The sequence below is a fragment of the Molossus molossus genome, unplaced genomic scaffold (assembly GCF_014108415.1).
Source record: "Molossus molossus isolate mMolMol1 unplaced genomic scaffold, mMolMol1.p scaffold_m16_p_24, whole genome shotgun sequence".
Lineage (NCBI taxonomy): Eukaryota > Metazoa > Chordata > Mammalia > Chiroptera > Molossidae > Molossus > Molossus molossus.
The window spans coordinates 2,908,437-2,921,703 of record NW_023425360.1 but is presented as its reverse complement, the minus strand read 5'-3'; the positions used below and the strand labels follow the sequence as shown (position 1 = coordinate 2,921,703).

General features: G+C 45.5%; 1 protein-coding gene across 1 annotated transcript in view; it reads left to right on the top strand.

Moving 5' to 3' along the window:
• Positions 1–13,267, top strand: part of SLC28A1 (solute carrier family 28 member 1) — a 33,752-nt gene that overhangs the window by 1,422 nt on the left and 19,063 nt on the right. The window contains exons 3-7 of the mRNA XM_036277963.1: positions 230–318; positions 1,548–1,639; positions 3,133–3,316; positions 9,155–9,296; positions 9,930–10,043. Coding sequence (XP_036133856.1) covers positions 230–318; positions 1,548–1,639; positions 3,133–3,316; positions 9,155–9,296; positions 9,930–10,043 — 621 coding nt within the window. The remainder of the gene's footprint in view (positions 1–229; positions 319–1,547; positions 1,640–3,132; positions 3,317–9,154; positions 9,297–9,929; positions 10,044–13,267) is intronic.

Here is a 13,267-nt window from a genome sequence, read left to right as displayed (position 1 = left end):
GTGGTTCATGCCTGGGATTCCCACCAGCCACAGCTCAGACCCAGCTTGTGTCCCTCCCTCAGGCAGGCCATGAGCTCCTGAGGACAGGATGTGTCTAGCTCAGAGCCCAGCACACAGTATGTGCTCAATGCATGCTCTGCAGAATCTAAGTTGCCCTGTAATTACTTCCTGTGCAAAAGCCCAGTCCCCACTCCAGCCAACTCCTGAGGTGACTCTCTGGTGGCTTTAGGAGGGAGGCCAGACCCCAGGAAACGACTTGAGCCCTGCAGAGGACAGGAACAGTTGGAGCAAAGCCAACCAGGAGCCCTTCTCAGGATGGTAGGTGGTCTCCAGGAGGGGACGTGGGCTGGCTCGGGGAGCAGGGCGGGGGAACCTGGTCTCGAACACATAGAAAGGCAATGCCCTGAACCTGGCTGAAGAAAGGAGAAAACATGCTTTAGCCAATGAGTGCGCTCTGCTGGCCCCTGCCTCAGAGGTGATCCAGGCCAGAGGCTCCCAGCATGCTTTGAAGCGGCTAGAGTGAAATCCCATTGGAAACCCCAAAATATGCTGTTGGGCTGCTCTGGTTGAAGTTGGAGGGGACCCCCAAACTAGGCTGGCCTCTTCTCAACCTCCCCATCTGCCTTCTACCACATTCAGTCTCTGGGCACCTTGGGGAACCTTGAGTCTTAGGTTGCAAACCCCTGGTCTTAGCCAGGCCTCTCTTTTCACATGGGAAGGCTGAAGCCCACAGTGAAAGGGATGGCCCAGGCCACACAGGCATCAGGAAGGAGCCTAGAACTTGGCCTCTCAATACCTAGACCCACTGGGGTCCTTGCTGGCCAGGTCTGAGTTGAGGAGAGCAGGACGTGTGGTGGTGGTGGTGGTGGTGGTGGTGGGGATTCCATCCGTGTGCCTTAGGGGGCAGAATGGAGAAGATGCCCTTAGGAGGTGGTGGGGGGACAGAGATTGAGAAGAGAGAGTCTTTAAAACAGCAGCTGATGCCTGATGAACTGAGTGTTCAGCCTGTGGGATCCCGGAGGCTATTCCGATTCCAGCCTTTACTACAGGGGCCAGGCAAGAGCTGGCATTGGCACTGGGCCTGGAAGGCTGTGGGCCACAGCTGCCGGGCATGGGGTGGGCTGTGCAATGACAAGTGTCCCAGGTCCCAAGGGAGACAATGCAAAGTTGGGAGCCTCTGCCCCTTGTCCCATGGATGGGGAGGGGAGGCAGCCTGCATGGCTCGTGCATATTGTGTGGTTGCTATTTGCTGGTAAGTTCTTCCTTTCACCATAGTTAATTCCCTCCCAGCCCTGCAGGAGGATTATCCTTGGGTGGTGCTGATGCTGTAGGCGGAGGCACAGAGACACGGGAAGGCACGGATGGCCTAAGACTTTCCTCAGTTTTCTCTGGTCTGGGGTTGTTCTTCAGCCCTGTGCGATGCAAGGCCAGTGCCTGGCTCACTCCACGTTGCCATTTTACTGGGGTGGCTTCCGTCTGGAGGTGTCGAGGACCTCCACGGGGACGGGAGTCTGCGGGCCCCTCATGGACCCTCGTCTTCCCCCCAGGAGGATCCTGCAGCCAGCCATGGAAGTGAGACGCTTCTGCAGGGAGCACACACAACTCTTTCGGTGGATCTTCAAAGGCCTGCTCTGTACCGGTGAGCCTGGGGCCTAACCCCTCTGGGGACACCCCTGCACCAGCCCCTCCCACCCCACCTCCCATGTCAGCCACCTCCACCCCAGCCATTCACGTTTCAGGGTAGGGTTGTTCACTTACCCGGTGATTCAACAGAGCTTTGTTGAGCACCAGCTCAGGGCCAGCTCCCGTGCCAGAAGCAGGGTCATCAGAATTAAGGCGGACCAGATCTTGTTTCCAAGGCACTCTGATCAGTAAGGGAGAGGGCAACAACTATTTCCACATAGCGCAAGTCACCAGGGAGCACCAAGGATAGACGGGGGTGATCAGGGAGGACTTCCAGGAGGAGGAGACACCTGAGTCTCACAGACTGAGCAGAGTTAGCCAGGGGGAGGGGGAGGACAAGGAGTAAGAGGGCGCTCATGCATAGGAACCCCAGGAGCAAAGGTGAAAACAGGCAGGATGTTTTCAACAGTCTAGCGTGGCTGGAGGGTAATGCTCTAGACAAGGAGACAGAGGACAGGCTGGGTGGGTGGGAAACAGCTGGTATTGACTGTGTCAATGTGAGAACATCCAAACCTGTAGAGAATTATTTTTATTATCCTCACCTGAGGACATTTTTGCATTTATCTTCAGATTGAGCGGGAGGGAGAGAGGGGGAAAGAGAGAGAGAGAAACGTCGATGTGAGAGAGACACGTCATCTGGCTGCCACCCACACAACCCCAACCGGGGCCAGGGACAAACTGCAACCGAGGTACGTGCCCTTAGCGGGAACCGAACCTGGGACTCTCTGGTCTGTGGGCCAATGCTCTAACCGCTGAGCAAAATCAGCCAGGGCTATAGAGAATTTTCATAATAATTAATTTGAGCCAAACAGAGGATACACCTAGAAGCAAGATCTCAACAGACAGAGAAAAAATACTTCTGAGAATAACACTTGGCAGTTACTTTTCTGCAGTTGAGATTAGGGAGGAAATGTAAGGAAGACTACATAAAGGTGGGAGAAAGCTAAGTACGGACCCTCCAACTAGTCTGGCAGCAGAGGGAGTGGGGGGCGGAGCTTACACTTACAGTGTTTCGTCTCACATTTTTTATCCGATGGAAAGGTTATGCATCCTTTCCATTCTGCAGGGGCCCTGGCTTTCGAAATTCATAAGCCAGGGAGACATTTCCCCTCTGCTATCTATCATATTCTTTTCTTGAGGCATGGCAGAGACTGGCTTAGCTTCTCGAAAGGGAGAAGGGTAAGTGGGAAAAGAAGGTTCCAGTAAGAAAATGGTCACTGATTAATATTTCAGAATGAGATCCTGGCACAAACGAGTGCACACCCTCCTAGAGTAACTGATTTTTCTCATCTCCAGGTCAGGGAACTGAGGCTCGGAGGGGTTGGGTGAAATCCCTGCCCTCCAAGCTCTGGATGGAGTAGATGGAGCAGAGGGCGGGGCTGCGGGGCCTGCAGAGGCCGACGTCATCGTCCCTGACCTCCTTCTCATACTTTCCCCATCTGCGCCCAGCATTTGCTGCCTTCCTGCTGATTGCTTGCCTCCTGGATTTCCAGAGGGCCCTGGCCCTGTTTGTCCTCACCTGTGTGGTCCTGGCCTTCCTGGCCTACAGCCTGTTGAAGAGGCTGCTGGGGCCAAAGCTGGTGAAGTGTGCCCTGCCGCTGAGGCATTCCCGCCTGAAGCTCTGGTTTAAGAGGTGAGTGAGCTCACAGCCCCCAGATGGGGCCGGATGGGAAGGAGGTGGCACATTGGCTGAGGGTCTCTGAGGTCACAGCTCGGGATGAGTGAGGAGGGCCTCCGTCCATCCCACCAGACAGTGTCTGTGCCGCGGGGAACATACCCCACCCCGCTTGCCCTTTCGATGCCCCAGGGCAAGTGTTGCTGGGTGCCTTCCAAGGTGGCAGCAATCTGTGTGCAGATTTGCCAGTTCCCGTCTGGTTCTCTGTCCCAGTTATAACAGGTGACAGCAGAACACAGGACTCATCAACAGATCCCAGCCCATCCCAACAGGGAGGGCCCCTATCAGGGCCTCCTAGCAGATCACCTGGGACATGTCTGAGACATACAGCTGCTGGGGACCACCCCTGGAGTCTGATTCAGCAGGCTAGATTGGGGTCCAGGTGTCATTATTTTTAGGTAGCCTCAAGGGGATTTTGATGTGTGGCCCTCGACAACAATCTGGGATCCCTTGGTTTTCAAACCGGTTTCCTTAAAGCTCTGGAAATCTTGAAGATGCCAAAGGGTGGGAGAGGGAGTTAAAGAGAGAAATATCAAACACCACCTCCCCTCCCGCCCCATTTTAATCAGGCAGCTCTATTTATCTATTTTCTTTTTTTTTAAATCCTCACCCGAGGATTTTTAAAAATGTTTTTATTGATTTTTTTTTTTTTTTTTAGAGGGAGAGAGAGAGCTAGAAACATTAATTGGCTGCCCCCACACAGTCCCCACTGGGGATCGAGCCCACAACTAGGGCATGTGCCCTGATCAGGAATCGAACCGGTGACCTCCTGGTTCATGGGTCAACACTCAACCACTGAGCCACACCAGCTGGGTCTGAGGATATTTTCCCATTTATCTTCAGATGGAGTGTGAAGGTTGTGGGGGGTGGGGGGTAGAGAGAGAGAGAGAAAGAAACATCAATTTGAGAGAGAGACATCGATTGGTTGCCTTCAACACAACCCCAACCAGGGCTAGGGATCGAACTGCAACCAAGGTACATGCCCTTGACCAGAATTGAACCCACGACTCTGGGCCATCGCTCTAACTTCTGACACTCAAACTGCTGAGCCAAACCGGCCAGGGCTATTTATCTGTTTTATAAACCAAAGTTGCACACACACACACACACACACACACACACACAAATTTAGCTGGCAACGAATATTTCTATTGTTCTAACAAAAAGTCTGAAGAGCACCTGTCTATTTCAGTACTCTGTTTTGTTAATGAAGAAACTGGTGTGCAAGGATATCCAATGACTGAGCCAGGGAGGTACAGGGCACAGTGATGTTTCTCACAGTTAATGATGTGAGCCAGCGTACAGATGAACACATTTTAAATCTTATTTGCAAGTAGATTTGCTTTTACATTTATCTTCTGCTTATTAAGTCGGTTTTTTAAAGGACTTGTTTTTAACAATCATCTTCTATGTATGACAAATAGATACTTGTTTTTCTATTTGAGGTATTGATACACCATTTTCTTTAAGAAACACATGCAGAGAAATTAGACTACATAAAAACAAAATACTTGTTGATTCGAAGGACACCATTAAGATAGTGAAAAGGCAGTCTCAGAATGGGAGAAAATATTTGCAAATTATATATCTGATAAAGGATTTGTATCTAGAATTTTACCTCAAAAATAAAAAGACAAATAACCCAACTGAAAAATGGGAAAAGGATTTGAATAGACATTTCTCCAAAAGTAATCAAATAGCCAATAAGCACATTAAAACATGCTCAACATCATTAACCATCATACTAATCTTGCAAATAAGATGCAAATTAAACCACAATGAGATATCACTTTACATCCATTAGGATGGTAAAGACAGATGATAATAAATGTTAGCACAAATGTGGAAAAATACACTGTTGAGCCCTGGCCAGTTTGGCTCAGCGGTTAGAGCGTCGGCCTGCGGTCCAGAGAGACCCGGGTTCGGTTCCCGCTAAGGGCGTGTACCTCGGTTGCAGTTTGTCCTCGGCCCTGGTTGGGTCGTGTGGGTGGCAACCACTTGGTGTGTCCCTTTCACATTGATGTTTCTCTCTCTCTCTCTCTCCCTCCCACTCTATCTGAACAAAAAATGGAAAAATGTGGTGAGGATAAAAATAAATAAATAAATAAATACACTGCTGATAATAATGTAAAGTACAGCCCAGCCAGTGTGGCTCAGTGATTGAGTGTTGACCCATGCACCAAGAGGTCACCAGTTCGATTCCTGGTCAGGGCACATGACCCGGTTGTGGGCTAAATCCCCAGTGAGGGGGCATGCAGGAGGCAGCCAATTGATGTTCTCGCTCATCAATGTTTCTATCTCTCTCTCCCTCTCCCTTCCTATCTCTCTAAAATCAATAAAGAAAATAAATTTTAAAAAAAGAATGTAAAGTGTAGCTGCTTTAGAAAACAATTAGTTCCTCAAAATGTTAAACATGGAGTAACCATATGATCCTGCAATTCCACTGCTAAGTATTTACCTAAACGAAATGGAAACATATCCATACAAAAACCTATACACAAATGTTCATAGCATCATTATTTATAATAGTCAAAAAGTAGAAACAACCCAAATGTCCATCAGTGATAAATGGATAAACAAAATATGTATATCCATATAATGGAATATATAAAAGGAATGTAGTACTGATAAATACTATAATAATGATGAGACTTTAAAACACTATGTTAAGTGAAGTCAATCACAAAGAAATACATATTGTATGATTCCCTTTGTATGAAATGTCCAGAATAGGCAAATCTATAGAGACAGAGAGTACATTAGTGATTGACTAGGGTTAGGGGGATGGGAGTATGGGGAAGCAAGGGGTATGGGTTCCTCTTTGGGCTGGTGAAAATATATATTGATTCTTTTAGAGAGAGAGATAGAACACTGATGATGAGGGAAACATCGACTGGCTGCCTTCTGCAGGCCCCCTATTGGGGATCAAGCCCACAACCTGGGCATGTGTCCTGACCAGGAATCAAACTGGAACCTCTCAGTCTGTGGGATGACGCTCAATCCACTGAGCTACACTGGCCAGGCCTAATGAAAATGTTTTAAATCTGATTGTGGTGATGGTTGCATAACTCTGTGAGTGTACTAAACACCACTGAACCATACATTTTAAATGGGCAAATCGTATGGTATATAAATTTTGTCTCAAAAAAAAAACCCCCAAAAAACTCTTTATAAAATACATTTGAGTTCAGCTTCCAGTCAAGATGGTGTAACCGAGACCAGGTTTATTTTCCCACTTGAAACAACTAAAAACCGGAACAAATATATGAAATAATAGCTCTTCATATATTGGGCACCAGGCAGCAAGGGACAGCAATCCTTGAGGAACAGGAACAGGAACAGATGAGGTGAACCCTATGATTGCCCAGCTCACTGCACTGAGAGTTTCTAGGCCACACTGGAGGGAGGGGGCATTGGGGCAGGACCTGGAGATTTCCTGAGCTGAGGAGACAGAGCTGGAAATGCAGGCGAGCCAAGGCATCTGGGATCAGCTTGTAGAGTACCAGAGACGAGAGAGCTGCACAGAGGGAAACCCCTAGAGACCCGTAGAGGTCCTCCTCGAATATTCGGTTGAGTTCTGATTTGTGGATGGATATGAGGAAACTATCCAAGGCCTGGAAAAGAACCACGCAAAAAAATCAGAGGGAATAGTGCCGAGAAATCACACAGGGCTAGCAATAGTGTTTATTCTTAACAGCCAGAGTGACAGCTCATAATTCACAGGGTATTGCTAAGAGTACTAAGAAGGGTCTTGGCTCAGTAGTAGGGAATAATTAACCATAGAATAAACCCTGCTCAGGCCCTGCCTTGACAAATCTTAAAAACAAAACTTGAAAGAGTCAAACAGTACGTCATTTAACCCACGGCACAACTTTAAGTGGGCGAATATTCATGTGATCGAAGTCTCCAAAGAAAAAAGGGGAGAAGGAAATAATACTTGAAGAAATAATGTCCCCCAAATCCCAAATTTGATGAAAATTGAAACCTAAGGATCCAAGAAACGCCATAAATCCCCAACATAAGAAGCGTGAAGATATATACAAAAGCTGAAAGAATTTTTCAGATGTAAAAATTTATGCTTGTGCCCTGGCCAATGTGGCTCAGCAGTTGGAGTGTTGGCCCACAGACCTAAGAGTTGTGGGTTCGATTCTGTTCAAGGGCATATACCTCAGTTGCAGTTTGGTCCCCAGCCCTGATTGAGGTTGTGTGAGATGCAACCAGTTGATGTGTCTCTCTCACATCGGTGTTTCTCTCTCTCTGTCTCTCTCTCTCCCACCCTATTTGAAGATGTGGGAAAAAAAAATCCTCTCTCTTCCACTCTCTTAAATCAATAAAAAAAAATATTGCAGGCTTTTTGGGTAGAAGTCTAAAAATCATATGGAAATACAAAGAACCTAGAATAGCCAAAACAACTTTGAAAAAGGTGAACAAAGTTGATGAATTTATGTTACCTGTCTTTAAAACTTATTGTAAAGCTACAGTAATCAAGACAATGTGGTACTGGCATCAAAACAGACAAATGGATCAATGGAACAGAATAGAGAGTCCAGAAATAGATCCACATGTATATGGTTAATTGATTTTTGACAAGGATGCTAAGGCAATTCTGCGGGGAAAAAGTTTTCATCTCAACACAATCTGCTAGAGTAATGGGACATCCATAGGCAAGAGAAGCAGGAAGAGGAAACAGAGAAAGAAACAAAAGAACTTTGATCCATGACTCACATTATGTAAAAAATTAACTGAAAATGTGTCTCTCTCACATCAATATCTCTTTCTCTCTTCCTTTCTCTCTCTCCCTTCTTCCCACTCTATCTGAAGATAAATGGGGAGGGGGGGAATAAAAAGAAAAACAACCCAATATAATAATGGGATTAAGATTTAATGGGATTAAGACATTGAATTAAACAAGATATATAAGTGGTAAATAAACAAATGGGAAGATGCTCAACATCAAACATCATTAATTATTACAGAAATGAAAATTAAAACCCAAAGTGATACTACTGAATTCCCATTAAAATAGCTAGGATTTGAAAAATTGAATACCAAGTGTTGGCAAAGATATGGAGGAACTGGAACTCTTATATACAGCTGGTAAGAATATAAAATTGTCCAATCACTTTGGAAAACAATTCGGCAGTCTACTAAAAGGTTAGACCTACTGTATGATTTACCCATTTCATTTATAGTATTTACCCAAGAGAAATGACCAAGACTTGCACATGAACGTTGGAATGTTCACAGCAGCTTTGTCTGTAATAGCCAAAAACTGGAAACAATCTAAATGTCCATCAGTAGGTGTATGGATAAGCCAACTGTGATGTGTCTACACCACAGACTACTACTCAGCAATAAAAAAAAGAATGAGCTATCAATACACGCAAAAACGTAGATGAATTTCAAAATAATTATACTGAATCAAGAAAATCAGGCAAAAAAAGAATATGTATATGCTGGATGAGTCCATTTATATAAAATTCTAGAAAATGCAAATTAATCTGGTAACAGAAAAACAGATTGGTTGTTGCCTGGGAACAAGGAGGAAGGCAAGGTGCTAAGCTCTGTACACACATCCGATTTAGTCCTCTCCCAACCTCAAGAAATGGGGAGTCTGGCTTCCTTTTCCCAGTGAGGAAATTAGACTCAGAGAGGCTAGGTGGTTTGCTTGAAGTCACACAGCTCTCTGTCTTCTCCCACAAGCCCTGAGTGCCCTTTCCCTGGGGACCAGGTGGGCTATTGTGGGGGGGTAGGGAAGATGCTGAGGGTGATTTCTTTCTGCCTTTCCCCCCGCAGGGGTCTAGCCCTCGCTGCTTTCCTGGGCCTGATCCTGTGGCTAGCTCTGGACACTTCCCAGCGACCTGAACAGCTGGTGTCCTTTGCAGGAATCTGCGTGTTTATCATCGTCCTCTTTGCCTGCTCAAAGCATCATCTCTCAGTGAGTGCTTAGTTGTCAGGCCCGAGTGGGTCACAGCCCCTTCTCTCTCTTTGCCTCCTTGGCGGTACAACCACCCTGACAGCAAGACCCTTCCTGGTTTCATGGTGTGGCTACCACCTTCCCCCAGGGCAAGCCTCCCAGAGATCCTGATGCACACCTGAGTTCGGGGATCATCACTAAGGAGTCATTAAATGCTGAGAGGAGTCCAGCTCCCCTCTGCTGGACTAGGACAGCTGGGGGCCCTGCCTATGAAGAAGAAATGGGGGGAGGGCCCAGAAACACAGAGGTTTCACTGAGGCCAGACCCCAAGGCCACAACTCCATCCACACGATGATGACCCAGGACCAAGCGCCATGGCATGCTCAAGGCTGGTCGGGGCTTACATGGGTCCTCAGTTAGACCTTGCCCACCCCTGCCTATTGCTCCAGGCTTATTGCTGCCAAGAGTATGGCCTATTATAAATTCCAGGTAGGATGTGACCACTGGCAATAAGTCTAGACCTCTGACTATGTCCAGCCCTATCCTATAGGTAGGCCAAAGCTCCTGTAGATCCTTAGAGCAGCCCCATGCCCTCTGCTCTCACCCCCTCCCCCCGGAACTGAGCTCACCAGGACCTCTCTATATTGGTGGCAGGTATCTTGGAAGGCCATCTCCTGGGGTCTTGGGCTACAATTTGTACTTGGACTCCTTGTCATCAGAACAGAACCTGGATTTGTTGCGTTCCAGTGGCTGGGCAACCAGATTCAGGTATGTACATGGACCTGGCTTCCCAGGGCATCTTGGGTTGCCATCAAGTGGAGGAGAGCCATTTTGTTGGGGGAAGGTGGATGGTGAGGCCTCAGGGAGGGATTGGGACCAGGATGGTTGGTGTGTAGTGGGCCTTAGACCAGGTGGGCAGTTGGGGGCTGGGCTGTACAGCTGCTTCTTCCCTCAGTCCTGGTGTGACCAGACAGAGCGGTCTCCTCAGAGGCTGGGTCTGATACAGGAGAGTCTCAGAACAGGGATGTTCTTAGGGTACCTGGACACAAGACATGTGGCTGTGGGCAGTCATTAGTGATGTGGAACTTACAGTAGTTAAAAGTGCTTTAAAAATTTCAAATGATTTACTGTGTGTGTGTGTGTGTGTGTGTGTGTGTGTGTGTTTAAGGGTAATGTTTAAATAAAGGCCTACCTCAAGAAACAAGAAAAATTTCCAATAAACTATCTAACCCTGCAACTTAAAGATTTAGAAAGAGAACAAAAAGAAAAGCCCAGAGTTAGTAGAAGGAAGGAAATAATAAATATCAGAGCAGAAATAAAGGACATAGAGATGAAAGAAACAATACAAAAGATCACTGAGACCAAGAGTTGGTTCTTTGAAAAGATAAGCAAGAGTGATCAACCTTTAGCCAGACTCACCAAGAAACAAAGAGAAAGGACCCAAAGTAATAAAATCAGAAACGAAAGAGGCAAAGTAACAACTGACACCACAGAAATACAAAGGATTTTAAGAAAATATTATGAACAATTATATGCCAACAAATTCTACAACCTAGGTGAAATGGACAATTTCCTAGGATCATACAGACTTCCAAAACTCAACTGGGAAGGGTTAGAAAACTTGAATAGACCAATAACAACTAAGGATATAGAAGCAGTAATAGATAAACTCCCAGCAAACAAAAGCCCTGGTCCAGAGAGCTTCACAGGGGAGTTTTCCAAACATTCAAAGAAGAACTAACACCTATTTTCCTCAAACTATTCCAAAAATTTCAAGGGGAAGGAATACTTCCAAACTCTTTTTATGAGGCCAGCATAATCCTTATCCCCAAACCAGATAAAGATACTACAAAAGAAAAAAATTATAGGCCAATGTCCCTGATGAACATAGACACCAAAACTCTCAACAAAATTTTAGCAAATTGGATCCAGCAATATATTTTAAAAATTTTACACCACAACCAACTGGGATTTATCCCAGGGATGCAAGGCTGGTACTATATTCGCAAATCAATAAATGATACACCACATAAACAAATTGAAAGATAAAAATCATATGATTATATCAATAGATGTGAAAAAGTATTTGACAAAATTCAGCACCCATTTTTGATAAAAAAAAAGAAAGAAAGAAAGAAAGAAAGAAAGAAAGAAAGAAAGAAAGAAAGAAAGAAAGAAAGACTCTGAGCAAAGTGTGAATAGAAGGATCATACCTCAACATAATGAAGACCATATATGACAAACCTATAGCCAACGTCATAGTCAGTGGGCAAAACTAAAAGCATTTTCATAGGAACAGGAACAAGACAGGATGTCCACTTTCACCACTCTTATTCAACATAGTGCTGGAAGTCTTAGCCACAGTGATCAGACAAAAATAAAAAATAAAAGGTACCCAAATTGGAAAGGAGGAAGTGAAACTGTCATTATTCACAGATGACATGATATTGTATATAGAAAAACCTAAAGACTCCACCAAAAAACTACTAGATTTAATAAATGGCCAAGAGACATATGAAAAAATGCTCAATGTCACTAATTATCAGAGAGATGCAAATCCAAATGACTACGAGGTAGCCCTGGCCGACTTGGCTCAGTGGTAGAGCATCGGCTTGTGGACCAATGACTTGTAGGTTTTATTCCAGCCAAGGGCACAGCACCTCAGTTGCATTTCTTCCCCGGCCCTGGTCGGAGTCATATGGGAGACAACCAGTCAATGTGTCCCTCTCACATCGATGTTTCTCTCTCTATCCCTTTCTCTCCCTCTCTTTCCCTTTCGCTCTATCTGAAGATAAATAGAAAAGTATCCTCGGATGGAGATTTAAAAAAATGGCTATGAGGTATTACCTCACACTTGCCAGAATGGCTGCCATCAACAAACCATCAAACAAATACTGGCGAGGGTGTGGAGAAAAGGGGACTCTAGTACACTGCTCGTGGGAATGCAGACTAGTGCAATCACTATGGAAAACAGTATGGTGTTTCCTCAAAAAATTAGAAATGGGACTACCAGTAATTCAACTTCTAGGAATATATTTTAAGAAGCCTGAAACACTAATCAGAAAGAATATATGCACCCCTATGTTCATAGCAGTACTATATACAATAGCTAAGATCTGGAAAAAGCCCAAGTGTCCATGACTAGATGAGTGGATAAAAGAGCTATGGTACACATATACACAGTGGAGTACTATGCAGCTGTAAGAAAGAAAGATCTCTTACCCTTTGAGATGATGCGGAGGGACCTGGAGAGCATTATGCTAGGCAAAATAAGCCAGTCAGAGAAAGACAAGTACCACGTGATCTCACTTATTTGTGGAATATAATGAACAGAATAAACTGAATAGATCCAGAGACATGAAACTAAGGAACAGACGGACAAACTCCAGAGGGAAGGGGGGTGGGACAGTTGGAAGAGATCAGCCAAAGAACTTATATGCATATATGCATAACCAATGGACGCACAACAGTGTGATGAAGGGGGTTGGGGGTTGGAGTGGGGTGGAGGATGTCAGTGGGGGAAGAAGGAGGGACATCTGTAAAAAGAAAAATAAAGCAAAAGCATGTTCTTTAAAAAATCACACACACAGCCCTGGCCGATTTGGCTCAGCGGTTAGAGCGTTGGCCCGCAAACCAGAGAGTCCCGGGTTCAGTTCCTACTAAGAGCATGTACCTCAGTTGCAGTTTGTCCCCGGCCTTGGTTGGGGTCATGTGGATGGCAACCACTCGATGTGTCTCTCTCACATTGATGTTTCTCTCTCTTTTCCTCCCTCTCTCCCTCCTGCTCTGTCTGAAGATAAATGCAAAAATGTCCTCGGGTGAGGATAAAAAAAAAAAAAAAATCACACCCACAAAAATAAATAAAGGTAATATTTATTTTAATTTTTTTTCCCCTAACACCATTTATTCACTCTATGCCTACTTCCACCTCCACCCCCAACCCCAAGGTAATGTTTAGCTTGTTGAAGTTATATTTTTTTGTTTTTTGTTTT